Source organism: Colossoma macropomum, unplaced genomic scaffold, assembly GCF_904425465.1.
Source record: "Colossoma macropomum unplaced genomic scaffold, Colossoma_macropomum, whole genome shotgun sequence".
In the NCBI taxonomy this organism is placed as follows: domain Eukaryota; kingdom Metazoa; phylum Chordata; class Actinopteri; order Characiformes; family Serrasalmidae; genus Colossoma; species Colossoma macropomum.
In genome coordinates this window covers 23,533,405-23,551,789 of record NW_023494799.1, presented here as the reverse complement: position 1 = coordinate 23,551,789, position 18,385 = coordinate 23,533,405, and the positions used below count along the sequence as shown (strand labels likewise).

The window sequence follows — 18,385 nt, the reverse complement described above, 5'->3', positions numbered from 1 at the left end:
GTGTGTGTGTGTGTGTCACTCCTCAGGGCAGAGGTTGTTTTTCTGACCCAAACAGCTCTGCCCAGAGGAAGCTGTCTGCACCTGCTCCTCTGCTAAATGGCCACATACATCTGTGTGTGTTTGTGAGTCTTGTCTTCAGAGAATTCTTGGAGGTGCGCAGCGATCTTAAATAAACTCTCTATTCAATCATCCCAATTATCCGCCTCTACTTACTGACATCTGCACACACACGGTAGTGAATATTATAGATATTCTGCTGTAGATTTATGGTTAAAAGTAAATGTTCCACAGTCCTCTCCTAAACCCCTTTGAAGGCCTGCCAGTGAATCCAAAGTTTTTTTTACACACTTCTATAACCTAAGAATAGCTCAGACAGTTTGCTTTGGAGTGCCTGCACTTACGGAATAATAGGCCTTAAAATGTAAAACTGGGATTTTAAGGGGTTAAACCAAATTTATTCAACCAGCCAAGACATGTTTATTATCTGAAGTTTGTATTAGAACTATAAAGAAAATGTAGCAAACATGCTAATTGGTGCCTCCATAGTAGTTGCATTAGCCTCATAAGTCCAGTGCAAAACTAAAGAAGCAAATTTTGGACACTAAACATGTCCTGGCCGATCAACATTTAGGGATAGAAGGCAGACATTATGTAAAGTTTTTTTTACTTTGAACCATCTAAACTCTAGCTGCATTTACATTAGGACCACAGACGAAAGTCTCCCAGTATCAGTAGCTATGTCAGCATACTGCGATGGCCAGCAATTTAACAAGAGTTTTCCCAAATTATGCCATCAGCCAAAATAGTTGAATAAGTTAGCTACTGATTTGTCTCAAAACATGGAAACTGAAAGCTCACAGGTGAAGTTCAAGCATACTCAGTCAAGCACAACATGAATTTGAATGAAAATGCTTTTGCTGTATTGAGAAACATTTGCATGCATTCAAAACAAGGATAGCATGGTGGATAACACCAATGCCCCATACACGCGCAAGAACACGAGTCATACCAGTCTTGCTGTTACCATGGCAACATTTACATGACATGCACGTCACCACGGAGTTTTCACCAATTATGATGAGATACAGAAAAACAATTCTTTATCATTCTTTAATATTTCTTTATTGATAGCAACATACAGACACAGCTTAAGGGTCCTCGTAACGTCTACACATTTACTAAATATTGAAACTTTTACAGTAATTACTAAATGATTTATGGTAGTTACTGAATCATTTATAGTAGTTACTGAATCGTTTAAAGTAGTTACTGAACTATTTATAGTAGTCACTGAATAATTCATTCAATACCGAATAATGTTCACTACTCACTGAACAATTCATGGTATATACTGAATAATTCAGTTTATAGTAGCTATGGAATAGTTTTTGAATAATAAGTCTTCAGATTAATAATGGAAATAAGTCAGCATTTTACGGGGTTAATTAAGCTCTTGTATCCACACATGTTCTCTAACTGAAAATAATGATTTACCTTCTTGGACCTATAGAAAAAACTATTTAACCTAGCAGCTGCAGTCTCAGATAGTCCAACTGAGCGTGTTATTGATTGAGATATTGATTTAAAATGACAGACCGATCAATCTGTGCAGTTATCAGTTTGTTCAGCAATATTTGCACCTTGTGACACAATACAAAGGTCGTTTCTGCCCTAAAATGGTAATGGTGCAATTCTCAACATCTGAACCTCAAACACAAATAAAAACATCATTTTTAGGACTGTGGGACACTCTGTGTGTCCTAAAGTGTCTGGTTCTTGTGTGAGTAACAGAGGAATTGATAAATATGAATAAGCAGAATTGATAGATAAGAATAAGTTGAAAGAGTCGAGTCAAAAAGACCTTTTTATACAACTATACAGTAGACCAGCTGTAATTTCATTTCATAAGTTTATTTGTGATAAGTGTTCTATTGCTTGTACACAACGGTTGCACAATTAGACCAATTTGATTTTAGTTAAGCTCACTGAAAAAAATTAGTTACAATGATAAATGCCATCCTATAAAACGAGCTGGTGGTTGTTCTTCTAACACATAGCGCACTCTGGACCCTAAATACATTTTCTCACAAAAGCCGTTCATTGTCAAGGTGTTGCAAGTTCACATTTTTCAGCAGAAACGATCAAACACCAGCGCTGTTGTCGAGCAGAACCTGATAAATCCGGTCAGCCAATCAGCGCGCAGTATTCGGGTCAGGTGATGCAGCACTGCCACCAACTGTTTTAGGCCAAATCTCAAACGGCTCCATTCTCCCTACAAAGGGCAGCATGCAGGTCTCAATAACAGCTACTGCATCTAAACAGAGCTCAGTGTGTCTAAAAGAGAACCACTTTGGATTCAGTCATGTGAGCACAATTCATACTGGACATAAAGCTCAATATTTGGGGAGAAAAGCCAAAATTTCATAACTATAATTTAGTTATGTATAATAATAGTGCATTATGTAGGAAGCGTGAGGTATTTGAAATTCAGTCTTAGGATTTTCCAGTATATGATATTAGATGTTGAATATTGACCATTAATGGGCTGTTTGTGTTGCAGTTTTCAGCTCTTTACCTGCTTGCTTTATGTAAAGAATGTTAAATATTGCACTTAAAGAAATGTGTATCCATTAAATGGAAACATAAAAATTCAATTTTGTAAGTTGCCTATATTTTGTTGTTTTTCCTCAATCAAAACAACCCAACTGCAGTTTGACTGATATTACCTAGAATGCACAATAAAAAAAAACATTTATTAAAAATCAAGATATCTGTTTTTGCTAATGAACGCTAATGAATTAATTACTTCTTAAGTACACTTTTACGTGTCTTACCTACTCTTGTCTTAATAACAGCATCAGTCCTTTTGGATAAGCATAACACCAGTCGCATGAGATTGGTGAGAGGGTTCCTGTCCATTTTATCCCACAAAATGCACATTTCAGCCAGAGTTTGAGTTTGCCTGTTTTACCTGCTGCTCCTAATGGAGATTTGGGATGGAGGTCTGGTGATTTTAGTCAGCCCCAGTGTTCCACTGCTTGGGGAAACTATCTAATCATTCCAATAACCAATCTTACTCACTGACACCCACATTCATACACATATATTTGGACCTGAAGTTGTATGGGCACCCCTGGTCAAATGACATGTTTTGTTAATTTTTCTGAGTGAAAATAAGTTAACACAACCTCTATAGAATGCACACTTCTGTACGTTTGAATGCAAAACATGTAATTCGACCAGGGGCATTCAAACTTTTACAAAAGACTGTATGCACCCTACAGTTGTCACCCTGGAAGGTGGGAGTATCAGTGTTGTGTTCTGCTCAGACCTGAAGCACAAAGGTAGTGAGATAGTGGGTTAAAATGGACAGGAAGGGACTCATAACCAAGTATTAGAGAAGAATGTATGCATGTGACTTTGCATTTATGCATGTGAGCTTGTACACTTTTAATATTGGCAGCTGGGCCACAAAGTGATTCCAATAATAAAATGTGAAGTCTGGTAACAGAAATTTGCATCACTGTACAGCTTAGTGATAAACCAAACCGTGTCTGTCTTTCCTAATACATTCATTTTTCTACTTTTGCCTTTTTTAAAGAAGCTAATGGTAGTTAATGGCAGCAGCTTAGCGTAAAGTTGTTAAATTGTTACTTGGCAACTGTGGAATGATACAGTTACCACTTTTCAACCAATCAGGTTGTGTGGTTGGAACAAGCTGTTGTGGAGTGAAATAATGTTTCTCTAGTGCAACATACAAGACAGGGCCAACAATATTTCCTGGACCACATAGTGACCAAGGTATAGACTACAGGCCCACAATTAAAAGACAGTGTAATACAATGGTGAATTACTGTACAATAATACACCACAGTGCAAAACTGGACTCAAAGCCCAACAATAAATACCGTACAATAGATAAACAAGACAAGACATTATGAGACAGACAGGAACGTGTATAAAAATATCTTCTATGAGAGTGCAGACCTGAGTAAATAGACAGTGCAAATTATATGTTAACTGTAACAGCATAGCATTACAAATGATAGGCAGTCTATTACAGATAGCAGTGCTCTGGCAACCTAATGAATGGTCCTCGAGTGGTGGACGTGGACAGTCCAGAGAATAGGAGAGACTTCCAGCACAGCAAAGAGGAACTGAAGCCATTAGACAGGACACAATACAACAAATGGTGTCTGGACAGCAAGCCCAAATAGCCAGAGGTTGTTATGCACAGCAGATGAATACTTCAGAACAGCAATTTTATTGGAAAATATCACATAGCAAAGGCTGAAAAGTGAAAACAGTCCCAGGAGTTGGAAGGAATTGGATTGTGAGCAGGAGAAAATGACCCAGGCTGTTGGAAACAGGAGCTTTAAAAGCATTAAGCTTGTCTTTGCGTTGCAATGCGACTGCAGATTTTTTATCTAATTGCCACCTGCTGCACTGGCTACTTTTCTTCAGCTTTTTAATTTGTCCTTCGAAGCAGCCGACAAAATGGAGGGCTTTCTGACTTTTCAACCTGTAATTTCCTCATGCGGTCCCCTGGCCCTCGCTCCATTTTTACTGAAGATATTGGAGCCACTGATCAAAAAAAGGGAGGTACCCTCCTGTGCGGCCTTCACTACACTTTAAGCAGGCATTAATATAAGTGAAATATTAACTTATGCAGTGAAGTTCAGTATGGTTTAATTTAATTCTGTTTGAACATTGATCCCATAGACAGTTTTGTTCACTTTTCTTTCTCGCACTTCAGTTCTCTTCTATACCGGTTCTTTTAATTCTTTAATGCTGAGGCAGCATCTATTTCTGCCTTTTAATCAGTTTTTCTCCTTTAATAACGTGATTTGTCAGTGCTGTTGTCACATTTATATTCATATGTGAAGAATGTGATCCATCACAGATGAGAATTCATAGATTTTTATTCTGCTTATACCACAAACTGCTATTTTGTGCAAGCAAATTAATCCCTATCTAGGCCCCTAGTGGCAGCTCAGTGGAATGAAAATGGCCAAGGAGATTTTTGTGCATTAACTATGTGTAACTGTGATATAAATGTGTATTCAGATTAACTAGGACACTGTTGATGAGGGACGTATCCAACAATAAAGGCAGCATGGATCTTCTTTTATACAGTGATGGGAAACACATAGAAAGCTCCAATTCCACATGCCGACCCATTTTACTGACCACCGTGGACATACAGCTCACTCACTACTCTGGAGGCAGATCTGAACCAGTCAAAGGGGTCTCTATATGGATCACTGACCACACATTAGCTAATAGAGGTGCCTGGGATGGTTAAACCAGGGTAGATTTTACTTCGGCCTTGCCTATGGGGCTTACATAACATCTTTATATAACCATAGTTAAACAAGCACTATTATTAGCTTGGTCTCCTCTACTCTCCTCCCTGTTGAATTCTTTGATCCTTTTAGGATGTTGAAAATCATACTGGAGGTGCTCCTGTAATCTCTTTGAAGATTTGCATATACCTCCCCGTTCCTCTGAGCTCAAAGAAGTTTCAGGGAAAAGAATGAAAACTCAGCTGAACCAATGGTGGTATTTGATAATGAGTTTGTGTGTTAATAATCAGACCAATATATATAGGTATGTTTAACCCATCAAACCCATTACTACATTGAAAATAAAGCAAACCGGCTGAGATATTAAGTAATAAGAGAAAGGAATGAAAGTCTAGACCCATAAGTGGTTCCTGGCCATTCATCAGGTTAACAGTATATTGTAAATAGGATTTGGCTGATGTTAAGGGTCCACAGATTTAGCAGCATCTGTGGAAATGCCACATTCAAAAACAACAACTGACCCAAAAGTGAACTGAACTTCCATTTCTAATTGTAGTTCATTCTCCACCTGCTTGACAGACAGCTGGGCCCACCATCATAACTGTGATTATTTCACAGTTTGGTAATTTTATACCACTCTTAAACATCTAAATTGGTTAATTAGCAACTGTGCTTGCTAGTTAGCTTAACTTAGTAGCTGTCATAAAACAATACCTGCACCCCTCACAAAAAGTCTACATTTACACTGAATCGTGTGCAGAGACAAGTAAAGCGTCCTTTTTTCCTCTTGACACTGTGAACTGACACGTTAGCTTTCTTGCTTACTATAGCTTAAAGCTACTAACCTAATATAGTGCGCTTTCACACGTGCATCTACAATCACACTTGCGTCAAGCAAAGCGTAGATTTTCTATGTTGAGTTTGAAATGAGTAAAACTACTCATTCTGCGGAGGCTAGCATAGTGTTAGCTTATAGTGTTAGCATTAGCTTCCTTAACTAATCTCCTCAGTGAACTCTTTACAAAGTAATAATTCTAAAAATAGCAATGGGCCCATCAATGTACCATTCTAGTGAACTTATGAAAGAATGCTTAGTGACTTTGGCTTCAATGGGAGTGAAGTATTCACTAAATTGTTCTTGGTGTCAGCCACAGAGAAGATGCTTGAATATCCTAGTAGCACCATTGTTGAGCATGTACCAAAAACATCTGTTGTGAGATTGACTCATTTCTAAGGATTTTAATGGTTTCATCATATTAACCCCTTAAAATCTCAGGCTTATTGTTCAGTAACTACAGGGATGTCAATACAAACTGGCTGAGCTATTCTTAAGTCATAGAAGTATATAAAAACTTTAGGCTGGTGAGCTCTGGCAATTTAGGGGGTTAATGACTAACCACATACTTATGGCCATGTAGGATATCGTCGCAGTGTCTATTTATTTTTACATAATTTAAAAACTCCAGGTATCTATTGCATTGTGTTAAAATGTGTAAGAATGGAACAAAAAAAGTCCAAAATTGCTTGGAAAAATGTTTACATTAACATGTAAAATATGTTTCCTCCGTTACAGCCATATGCAAAAGTTTGAAAACCCTTGTGGAAACTATATATGTCTATATATTTGTTAAATTTAAACGTACTATATTAAACATAACAGTATGTAACTTCAATACAGCTGTTCAAAACATCCATTGCAAAAATTTTTTTTGTGTTTGTATTTTGCATACAGTGCATACTTCTAGGCAAAAAAATAAATAAATAAATACATATCAAGGAAAAAGGGCCAGGCCCAAAATGGCAAAACATTAAGCTTTTATTGATCTTAATAATAAATCATTAGAAAAATAGATGAAGTAACTTAATGTGGGAGAGTTTTCCCTTTGATTTATTTAGATGTTAAAGTTTTATATGTACATTTGCAGACAGTCTTTTAGAGTCAGTCTTTTCCCACTCAGCATAGATGGCTTCAAACAGCTGAAAAACATTGCCAAGCTAGTTTGTGTTTAATATGAGACCACATGTTCTCTATAGAGTTTAAATCTGGACTCCCATCAGTAAAAAAACATTATCATATATACTTTTTTTTGCCCAGAAGTGAATTTATCTTTGACACATTTTCACAGCAGTGTGTTTATTTGACATCTACACCAAGAGAAATGTCTTGTGTTTGGTGAAAAAAAGTATTATATTTCTGATTATGCTAATCTTTTCAGAAGCAATACAGGTTGAACTGGTAAACTTGATCAACTTGTATTATCAGTTTATTTAAATTTTTATCCCCTTGACATCAGTGCAGCAGCAATATTCTCCTGTCCGTTGGGCCTTAGTTAATAGTTTGTGTTCTGAGTAAAGTGCTGGTTTCATTCAGCAGTCTGGGTGCTCTCAGACTGCAATGAAAGCCTGTGAGCTTAAACACAGCCCACGGTGCTCAAACACACACCCAGACAGGCCAGCGTACAGTGTGTGCTGAACTGACTCTGTGTGGCCCGCTGCTCCTTCAGATTATTTATTGATGTTTCTTTCAGCAGGTGCCTTGAAACTCAGTCTGGCTGAAATCTACCGACAGCGCTGAAAAATGAGGACCTGTGTTGCACTTCTCGGAGCTGTTCTCGTTCTGCCCATTATTCAGGCTGGTAGGTCCATGGTTTTTGTACTGAATCTCTCTCTCTCTCTCTCTCGCTCTCTCTCTCTCTCTCATTTGCTTTGCTCAGTTAGGGTTTTGTTGTCCAGTTTATTAGAAACATCTACTTTGTACTTTGGCCATTTTATCAGAAACCCCTGCCATATGGGTGCACTTTGTACATTTACATTCACAGACTGTAGTCTATCTGTTGATTTATTTATCAGCCTCATCCATAACTGGTCAATTTCTGACCACAGAGCCACTCCCGACCAGATATTGTAATATCTTGTCAGTTGGGTCCTATGATGGTATCTTTCCATTAACAACTGAGGTAAGAGATGGAATTCAGTCAGTAATTGTGAACGTATATAGTGGACATATAAGGTAGGTGTATCTGATAAAATGTTCAGTCAGAACAAACCTAAATATTTTTATTACCATTATGTGTCAGACAAGTGTAACTATGATGTTACCACACCCCTCTGTAATATTGAAAGCTTCCCTCTGACAGTAGAATATTAGGCATCTTACAGATATTTGGGTGACTTTAAATTCATCTTGCATATGCTTATTTATATCGCAGCAATGGTTTATACAACATGAAATGAAATGAAAAGATTGAACACTATGGAAGTTTTGGAGATTTGGTGGAAATGTGTAACTGCATAAAACATGTTGAAGAACATTTTGTAGCATGGCTTGTGCTTTAGACACCTTCTTCGAGTAGATGAATCTGCTCATTAAAAGAAAATTCAAAAAGAACTCAGTGAAAACTTGGTGAAGCGGATAAGAAGCAAAGCTTCCAGTGTAACTTTAATAAACATTCTGTCTTCACTCCGGCACCAATTACTCAAATTCGCTTGCTCAGATTTGAGTCTTTATTCCCTAAACCTACCTCAGTGGGGCTTCGCTGAGCTGGGATGTACCTGCGTGTTTGCATGTAAAGCTGTTGAAGCCTTCTTGCTGAGCTAATACTAACTTACAGTGCTAACAAGGATGTTGAAGCTGCCTGTGGTGGTGTGAATCTGTAGCTTGCTAAGAATAGAATGCAATAGAATGCTACATGCTATTAGAAAAAACAGGTCCACACACCATATTTGACAGCTTATTAGACAGATGTGGACTATAAATTTGACACTGTTCTGATTTGAAATATTAATATAATTAATCAGTTTTAGCTATTAGCTTACTGCACGGGCCAAACATTTAAAACAAGTAAGCTACGTTAGCTCAGGTATGTTTTGTAGGTGAAGTCCCCTGCTGCCACCTCATAATCCTCTTGTTAGCATGCTTTACTATTTAATAACCGAACGTGCAAAGTGGAGTTGCTACGTAGCGCCACATGAATCACTTTTTCCAAATGTGCTAAGAACGCCGGAGGTTTCATTTGGATAAAAGGGAACTCTTCACAATAGCAACACAGTTTATATAATAGTAATGTCAGTCAATATAATCGTAACAACACATTAAAAACCACATTTTTGAGTGCAGGGGGTCTTTAAATATTGCAGTGTCTCTCTCTCTCTGTCTCTCTCTCTCTGGGCCTCTTGCCCACACTAACGTATGCTGCGCTGCTAATTTGTGCTGCGGCAATCTCCCAGCAGGAATATGGTTATCATGTGCCACGGCATGAGATGAATAAACACAAAACCTCCTTTATGTGCCAAACCAGGAGCTATTACACCGTGGAAATCAGCTCACTTGTTACCCAGCAGAATGTAATCAAATTTCGGGCAGCATATGCATGTTCATCAGTGCAGCTCAGCTGTTACTGGCTCAACACTTCTTTTCAAGCATCCCTTTCATACCTAATGTTAAAAAGGGATGAGTAAAAAGGGTGAACGAGGGCTTTTCGCAAGGTCGAGAAATTTGCCTGGTGACCAAATGAGTCGTCCAAGCTGAATGACCCTAGTAACAGAAACCACCCAGTAATTCCACTGAATCAGTTGTAGCAGATTGCAGTAATTAACCATTTAAACTGCAGGCGTATTATGTAGTTATTAATCTTAATGGGGCCGTCCAATAAACTCAGTCTGTTTATTGGAACTGAGCTGCAATAACAGCCTAGTTTTGTCATCGTAGTTGTGATATCACAGCTATGAAACTTACTTATAACCATGGTTGAAGCCTACAGCACATTAGCCCCACCCATTCCCACTGAAGTGTTGTTCCTGCAGGCAGTCTGTAGCAGAGATATTGGAGTGGAACGTGTGAGAAAAACATTAAACGTCATGCTGTTCATGTCTGTCAGGAAGCAAATAGATCATTGCAGGCTTCCAATGGATCCACACAACTGAATTTTTGTTTTTCCCACATTTCTAAAGATTTCAGTCCAAACATAACAGTTTCTTCCATGTATTTTCATGTATATTCCATATATTTTAGCCTGGACTGCTTTGTGAAAGAAGTGAAATGAAGGGAAGCCAACATACATATACCCTATTTGCCATACATATACATATATGAGCTTGTTGGACATCCTTTTCCAAACCATGGGCACTGATATGGACTTAAACCCCCCAACCACTGCCCACCCCCACTTTGCGGCTATAACAGGCCTTCCACAATATTTTGGAGTGTGTTTGTGGGAATTTGCACCAATTCAGTTAAAAGATCATTTGTGAGGTCAGACACTGGTGGACGAGAAGGCTTGGCTCACAATCAACGTTCCAGTTCATCCCAAAGGTGCTCAGTGGGGTTGAGGTCAGGGCTCTGTGCAGGCCACTGGAGTTCCTCCATGCCAAACTCCTCAACTCAGTATGGAGCTCATTTTGTGCACAGGGGCTCAGTCATGCTGGAACAGGAAATGGTCTTCCCCAAATTGCTGCTACAAAGTTGGAAGCATATGATTGTCTAAAATACTTCTGTATGCTGTAGCGTTAACATCACCCTACACTGGGACTAAGGGATCTGAAAAACAGGCCCAGCCCATTATCCCTCCTCCACCAAACTTTACTGGTGGCACTCAGCATTCCGGGAGGGATCATTCTCCTGGCATCCACCAATCCCAGATTCGTCCATTAGACTGCTAGATAGTGAAATGTGATTCATCACTCCAGAGAACACATTTCCACTGCTTCAAAGTCCAGTTGCAGTGTGCTTCACACTACTACTATAGTGATCTTATGCTTCTTAGCTGCTTGGCCATAGAAATCCATTTCATGCATCTCCCAACACACAAACCTTGTGCTGGTGTTGCTTCCAAAGGCATCTCTGTAGTCAGTGACACAATGAAGGATAGGTGAATTTTACTTGCAGCACACTTCAGTTTGTGTGGTCTCCTGCTTCATGGCTAAGCCGAGACACTTCCATTTTTCAATAATAGCACTTACAGTTGACTAGGGCAGATCTAGCAGGGCAGAAGTTCCAGGAACCAGCTTATGGCACAGGTGGCTTCTTAAGACATATTTAAAGTCACTGAACTGTTCAGTATGACCCCTTCTACTGCCAGTGTTTGTCTATAGAGATTGCATGGCTATATGCTTGATTCTGTTCACCTGTTAGCAATGGGAGTGGCTGAAACACCTGAACTCAATCAGTATGTTCGCATACGCTTGGCAATATTGTGTACATTTGAAAGGCAGAGCAACAAAAACAGGCTGCTCCATGGAGAAATGAATGACTGTTTTTGACTCAAAGATGTACCCAAGTCTTATAAGTGGAAAGGGAAAAATAAAAGAAAAAGAAAAATGCAGAATGTGGCCCCATAAGACTCGTTTTTCAGTTACTGTCATAAATTATCCAGCATGTATTAGGAAACTAATGTAGCTGTGAGAGGAATGGATGCATTGAAGTAGAATTGACCCTTGCAATTTAGGGGGTTAAATAGGTCTCTGAAGTCTTGAGCTGGTCCTGATTTGCTGTAGAGAGGAATCATACAGTCATATGACAGTTTGCACAGTTCAAGCTTCAGTGTTTACTCGCTGTTCTGATTATCCAGTTATTAGTAACAGTAGGGTGGAGAGCATTCAGAGCCACATAATGTGCAGGCACGTTCCAAATCTCCAAAGAGTTGCTGGATGTCTCTGAGAGAGAGAGAAACAGTGATAGAGAGACATAGAGAGCATATGAGTTCTTTGCATTGGCCAGGGCACACCTCCAGCTCCTGTGGCTTTGTCCTCTCTTGTTTTGTTGTGGTCTGGTCGGGCATAGCCACCCTGGCATGGACAGGCCCAGTGGCACTATTTTCATCTTTATAGGGGAATAAATATAGTCTTGTCTTCTGTTCTTTGACCCAAAGTCAGTTTATTGTAATTGCAAACAGAAGTCATTTGTTGGCTCGCAATAATTACAAACATGAGCGCTCTCCTTTTGCCCACGGAGAAACGATTCTCCACCCCAATTCAAACGACAGAAGGGAAAAACATATCGATAGCGCCATCATTTCCCATCAATAACAAAGATGGTGGGGTTTTATACAACACAATGCACAAATGCTTTGTTTTAACTGAGCGTGCAGAAATATCATTGGCTTTCCTTCTACGTTGGGTGTAATTAGAGCAGTGCTCATCCGCTTTTAAGGAAGATATGGCCTTCCTAGGAACTGTCAGTCCATTAACGTCTTTTTCAGCAGCTTTTTAGAGCTTAATGAGGTTTTCAAGGTTTTTGTTGTGGTGAGAATTCCTTTTGGTTGCAACACTTCTTGTATAAATTAGCTCTTACAGTGCCTAAGAACTGCCTGTGGTCAGCCGGAGTGTTTTGATATTCAGCTTTAGTCACTACAGCAGTTAGCAAACCACGAGCCTGGCACAGAAGGCGTTTTTTTTCTCTTTGTGTTGCTGATCTGCTCTTCTGTGCTGAAAGGACAGGTGATAAATGAGTCAATAAAGCACGTTTAATCCAAAGCCCTTTAAAGAAATTATTTGGTTATTGTCTTTTCATGACAATGCAGCAGAGTTGAGCTTTTCTCTGTGTCGAGCCTGAGGAGGGCAGAGCAGCACACAGACCTGCAGTTCAAGAAAAAACACTTATATCTGTGTTTGTGTGTGTTTGTGTGTGTGTGTGTGTGTGTGTGTGTGTGTGTGTGTGCTTGCTTTAGTGTGTTTTCAGGGTAAAATGGTCCTGACTTTTTACAAGAGGTTAAAATTGCATATAGATGCTTTCCTATTTATATAATACAGATGGGACATTGTATCTATGGTCTAATATATACTTATATAAATATGTACTTTTTCCATATATGTATGGGACAAGTATGTATGTATGTATGTATGTATTATTACATATAAGTACTATGTATGAGAGAGAGAACAAGAAGGACATTGGTCGATATGTGTGAGTATTTTTGAAGGATGATAAAACGTCAGTATGTGTGTGTGTGTGTGTGTATATAGCCTCCCTCACTAGGGTCCTCCACCCTGCTTGGTTTAGGTCACCATTCCAATGAAAGGTCCACCAAAAGCCATCATGGCTCAAATAGCTGGAATGCTTTTAACTTATGAGTTTAATCGCTGTAATAACTCTAATCTTAATCGCTTATATATTAAAACTCACTGTTTCTTTATCCAGTCCAGCACAACAGGCTCTGTGACCCTGAAACTAATAAATATTTTTGAAGACAAAATAAAAGTGTTGATTTGGTCTTCATGTGACGAGGCAGATAAGAGACTTTATCGATTTTATTTTGGTTCAGGCTCATTTTGGCTGAACCTTATTAAATCACTCACAGAATATTTATCCAGTGACTAATTTGGTGTGTTTGTGTATGCGCTCTGAACTACATGAGTTGACTCCTGCTCTATTAAGCATTTTGAACTAACTTGTTTTGCTTGTGTAGTTATAATTGTATTTGTTAAGCAGCGATGAGGGACATGGGGGTTCTGAGGGGGTCGCAGCATTCCCAGATTTCAGGACTGTTTAACTGCAACTACTAAAAGGAATATATAGAAGAACTGAACATTTATATAAAGTCTAGTAAAGACTTATGTGCACTTGTTTTAGGGTGGAGTTGTTTTTATTTTAACAGTCATTTGACTGCTTTTGGGCATGTCGCTAAAATACCACCAGCTTAAACGTTTTTTTTTAAGTGCACCACAAACAGTCGTATGCAAAAGTTTGGGCGTCCCTTGTCAAGTTACATGCTTTTGTTGATTTTCTAAGTAAAAATAAGTGAACACATCCTCTACAGAGAAAACACTTCTGCATATTTTAAAGCACAATAACTGTTTATTTGCTGAATTTAACATATTGGGGAAAAAAAAATATCATAATCATAAAATGTGGCTCATGCAAAAGTAATGCCAAATTTATACTTTTTTTTAAATATATTAAACGGAGTAAGGTAATAGCAATTGTGCACTAAAATTGTCAGGTAAATGCCATATTTAAGTTCCCTGCAGAGGACTGTATATTAACTTTACTTAGAAAATCAACAAAACCTGTCATTTGATTGGTCGCCACACAGCTCTTTTGCATAAACTAGTCCAGAAGGAGAGTGAGCAGGATGTATATCATAGTTTTGACTTGTAAGTTATGTGTATATATTATTGTCTCCCCTACTTTGTAACATGCTATGATACATTCTGTTTGATGTGAAGTATCCAAAAATGTGAATGAACAAAAACTGGTAAATATTTTGCCTGATGTCACTTTATAAATTCAGCACCCTTGACTGAAAACACCTAACTGCTCCCTGTTAATACATTTGTGTGTGTGTTTGTGTAGTTTGTCCAGATAAGGTACCCGGCCTGCAGCCCTGGACCCCCGGCTTTAGTGAAGCCCACCATGTCACCATCGGTTATGGCCGCAAAGTGCTCCTGACCTCCTCTGCCACTGTCCACTCCATTGAAATCCTGCATGGAGGTACAGCACCACCAGCAGCATCAGTATCATCACTGATATACCTATTCTCTGATATTAAGAAAGAACCTATACTTCAGTCATAATTCATGGTCCTCCTCCAACAACAGCAAGACTCATAACATATAAGAAATAAATTATACATCAAAATGATGTGAAAGGTGAGCTTAAACAATAGTTCACATTTGTCTTCATTTTAATGCAATAACAAAATTACAGTATAAAACAACAACAATATAAAAAAGTAACAATATAAAAATTGAGGGACCAGAGAAGATTTATTCATGTATTTCATGTGTTTATTCATTTATTAATTACTCATTTACCTAATGTTTACCTGCATAGTACACTGTCCCAAGTGTTTAAGGTCTCTTGGGTCTTGGGTCTGTTCTGAGGCCCCTCCCAGGCCCCTGGCAGTCAGAGGCACCTGGGCACTGGCTCCACTGGCCTTGTCAGTTATCCAACACTGTTCATTTTTATGTTGTCATTTTCTTTATTTTTGCAGAATTAAAAAAAAAAACCCTCCCTTTACAGTGTGTTAAAATTTAGCGAAGATTGGTACAATATAAATGCTCCAAAATTACTTGCAAAAAAAAAAAAAATTCTAAGTGAAAGTAAGTTAATACATCCTCTACAGAGAATAAACTTAAATATGTAATTTTTCTGCAAAAAAATAAGCACTGTGTTTTGCAGTGTATATGTATGCTATCCCTCCCAAATACCATATTTGTACTGTACTACTGTAATGCACAATATACAGCTTTACAAATCATCAGCACTGTAATTAGAAAAAAGTCTGGTTTCCTCAATTAAGGAAAGGAATTATTTCAAAAGACCTACAACTTCTCTTTGTGTGTTCTTTGCTCTTGGTAGGAAAGCTGGTTATTGCTGATACGAATCTGCCCATCTTGCTGCGAGCCAAACACATTCTGATAGGCAACAAAGGGGAGCTTCACATTGGGAGTGCAGACTGTCCATATAAAGGAAACCTCACCATCTCCCTCTATGGCAGGTAACCAAGTAGCTTTGTAGCAAAAGCTCTGTGTATTTGAGTAACAGTCATCATCGGATAGTCATATTTCACACATGCAAACATCTAATTATCAAGTCAATCCTAGCCACGTCTGTTTGGTAAATGCTAGCAAGCTAACCTGATCTGTTGTTTTACGTCCTACCATTTCCTAATTAATGCAAACATGTGCTTATATTCACATCCAACAGTTATGGGTGTTAACAAAATGTCTATGGTATAATAGGTGATTACCTAAAAGTAAGTTGCATTTAGAAAAATAGAGAATTATGAGCCACTGACCAGCAAAACAGGCAACTTTTAGATCTGAGACTATTTATAACTGCTATTGAACACTTCTGCACAAACATTGTTACATTGATTGAATAATTGTGAGATTTCATGAGATCCTCATTTTATGATACCCAAACAGGTCTGACGACAGCGACGAAGAGCACAGTTACTTCGGGCGTAAGTACATTGGCGTAGGAACCGGAGGAACTCTGGAGATTCACGGCCAGAAGAAGCTGTCGTGGACATTCCTTAACGAAACTCTACATCCTGGAGAAGGCAATGAGAACAGTTACCACTTTGAGCGAAGCTGGGGCAACAGGGGCATCATCGTCCACATCATTGACCCAAAAACTGGAGAGGTGCTTCACAATGATAGGTCGGTGTAAATTCTCTCTGGTTAAAACTGAACCATTTGTTTGGCCTTGATTTGTTATGGATGGTTTTGCTTTATAATAGATTACATTACGTTATTTCTGCATTTTATTTGAAATAAGTAATGATTTATTATGTGGTTGTAATTAAAACAGGAAATGGAAATTATACAATAACTGTCAAAGCAAAGATATCATCCCAACTGGCAACACCACACGTGATTGATGTGGAATTATTTTCATGAGAGAGAAAAGAGTGACTTGACCTTTGGATGTCCTCAAAACAGTTCTTTATGCTCAGACCCGTCTGGAATGTTTGTTGGCTTCCAGACGTGTCTGTGGTCAGATGATGATTTATCTCTCTGACTCACTTTGTATGTGTGTGTGTGTGTTTGTAGGTTTGACACATACCGCAGTAAAGACGAAAGCAGACGACTGGCACAGTATGTAGAGGGAGTGGAGAATGGCCAGATTTTGGCCATGGTGGTGAACGATGAAGGATCCAACAACCTGGAGGATACAGCCAGGAAGGCTCTGTCCAAGCTGGGCAGCCGTCACTTTCACCGGCTTGGTTTCAGGTGCGGTATGCATTAGTGGGTACTGAAAGATGGTAGGAACTATAAAGAGTCTCAGAGTGAGAGATTAGACCCTTTTCCATGTGCCAACTGCAAAAAAAACACTCTAAAATCCTTTAAGCAGTTTCGGAGCTAGGTTAGTGTTTTCAGCATTATGGCACAGGACACACTCAATGACAATAACAACAGGGCACACGACCAGCAGGTTTTATTATTATTTTAGTATGAGGTGGATTGGAACAGGACTACAATTACCGAATGTGCTTCGAGTTCAACGAATTACAGAAGACCATTAACTCCACAGTTATTGCTGTGATACTGTAAAACACTGCATACATTGCAAATTCATACTGGATTAAAATCACTCCACAATTATTACTGTCAGACTGTAAAAAACTACACACACTGCAGATTCATACTGGATTAAAATCACTTAATTATTACTGTCAGACTATAAAATCTACACACTATAGATTCCTACTGGATTGAATTTTAGTGCTTAAGCACGTACAAGCAGCTCATTACAATTTTTTATAAAATCATTAAATCATTAAAATCATTTGGCTAATCCAAGTTCTTTAACTTTGTACTGGAGCTACAAGGCTAATGAAGCTAACAAGTCATGGAAGCTTATACTACACCAATTAGCACTGCACAACACTGCATGCCTGAATTATCACATTAGCCTCAAACTGCATGAGGTGGAGGATGCTTTAGTTTTGGAACTGTCTTAGTCCCAGAGTAGATCAGGTGAAAGAATTTCCTTGTTTTTGTTCAAATTTGGCCAGAGCCGATTGCCGCTGTCACAAACCCAATTTTTTTTTTTGAATTCTTCGTCCTGGCTTCCAAGAGGTTCCTCCTTTACCAGGTGTTGCAATAAGCCCCCCGTAACTGTTGATTTGAAAACGGCTCTCCATTTCCCCCAGTAATCACTAATGGCATGATTGGGCTTGGAGAAGATATTCCAAGTCCAGCATGCAAAATCTCAGAGCAGCTGCTTCTCAATCAGCAACAAATCCATTCGAACGTGCATTAAAAATTGGAGCAGATGGTTTTCAGGCTGATCCAGACTGATCCTGGGCCTCCACTTCTCCACTCAAGAACCACTAGACCTCATTTATCTCGTGCCGAAAGAGGCTTCCTCGCGCTCACTAGCTCTTCTGCCAGAAATGCCCCCTCTTGATTTGTATTATGTTGGGTTTTGACAGAGCAAATCCCAGCGTGTTTTTGCAGCTCCGTCGACAACGACAGCCTCACAAAAGTGGCGGAAACAAGGCTGGCAGGAGGAATTTGCAATCGAGTAATTTCAGGAATCGCGCACTAAAGTGAGAAGTGCCGTGACAGTAAGCAGAAAACAGAGTGGCGGTACAGAGCAGACTGGCAGGCTGAATGCAGACTTTCGGGTT

At 38.9% G+C, this 18,385-nt stretch overlaps 1 protein-coding gene across 2 annotated transcripts in view; it reads left to right on the top strand.

Moving 5' to 3' along the window:
• The window catches only part of LOC118819056 (cell migration inducing hyaluronidase 1), a 173,401-nt gene that overhangs the window by 75,441 nt on the left and 79,575 nt on the right, over window positions 1–18,385 (top strand). The window contains exons 2-6 of one of the 2 annotated variants that reach the window (XM_036586671.1): window positions 7,835–7,942; window positions 14,596–14,733; window positions 15,604–15,742; window positions 16,173–16,409; window positions 16,803–16,982. In XM_036586671.1, the coding sequence (XP_036442564.1) occupies window positions 7,885–7,942; window positions 14,596–14,733; window positions 15,604–15,742; window positions 16,173–16,409; window positions 16,803–16,982 (752 nt within the window). In that variant the 5' untranslated portion in view covers window positions 7,835–7,884. The remainder of the gene's footprint in view (window positions 1–7,834; window positions 7,943–14,595; window positions 14,734–15,603; window positions 15,743–16,172; window positions 16,410–16,802; window positions 16,983–18,385) is intronic. The other variant, XM_036586670.1, reaches the window with a different exon arrangement.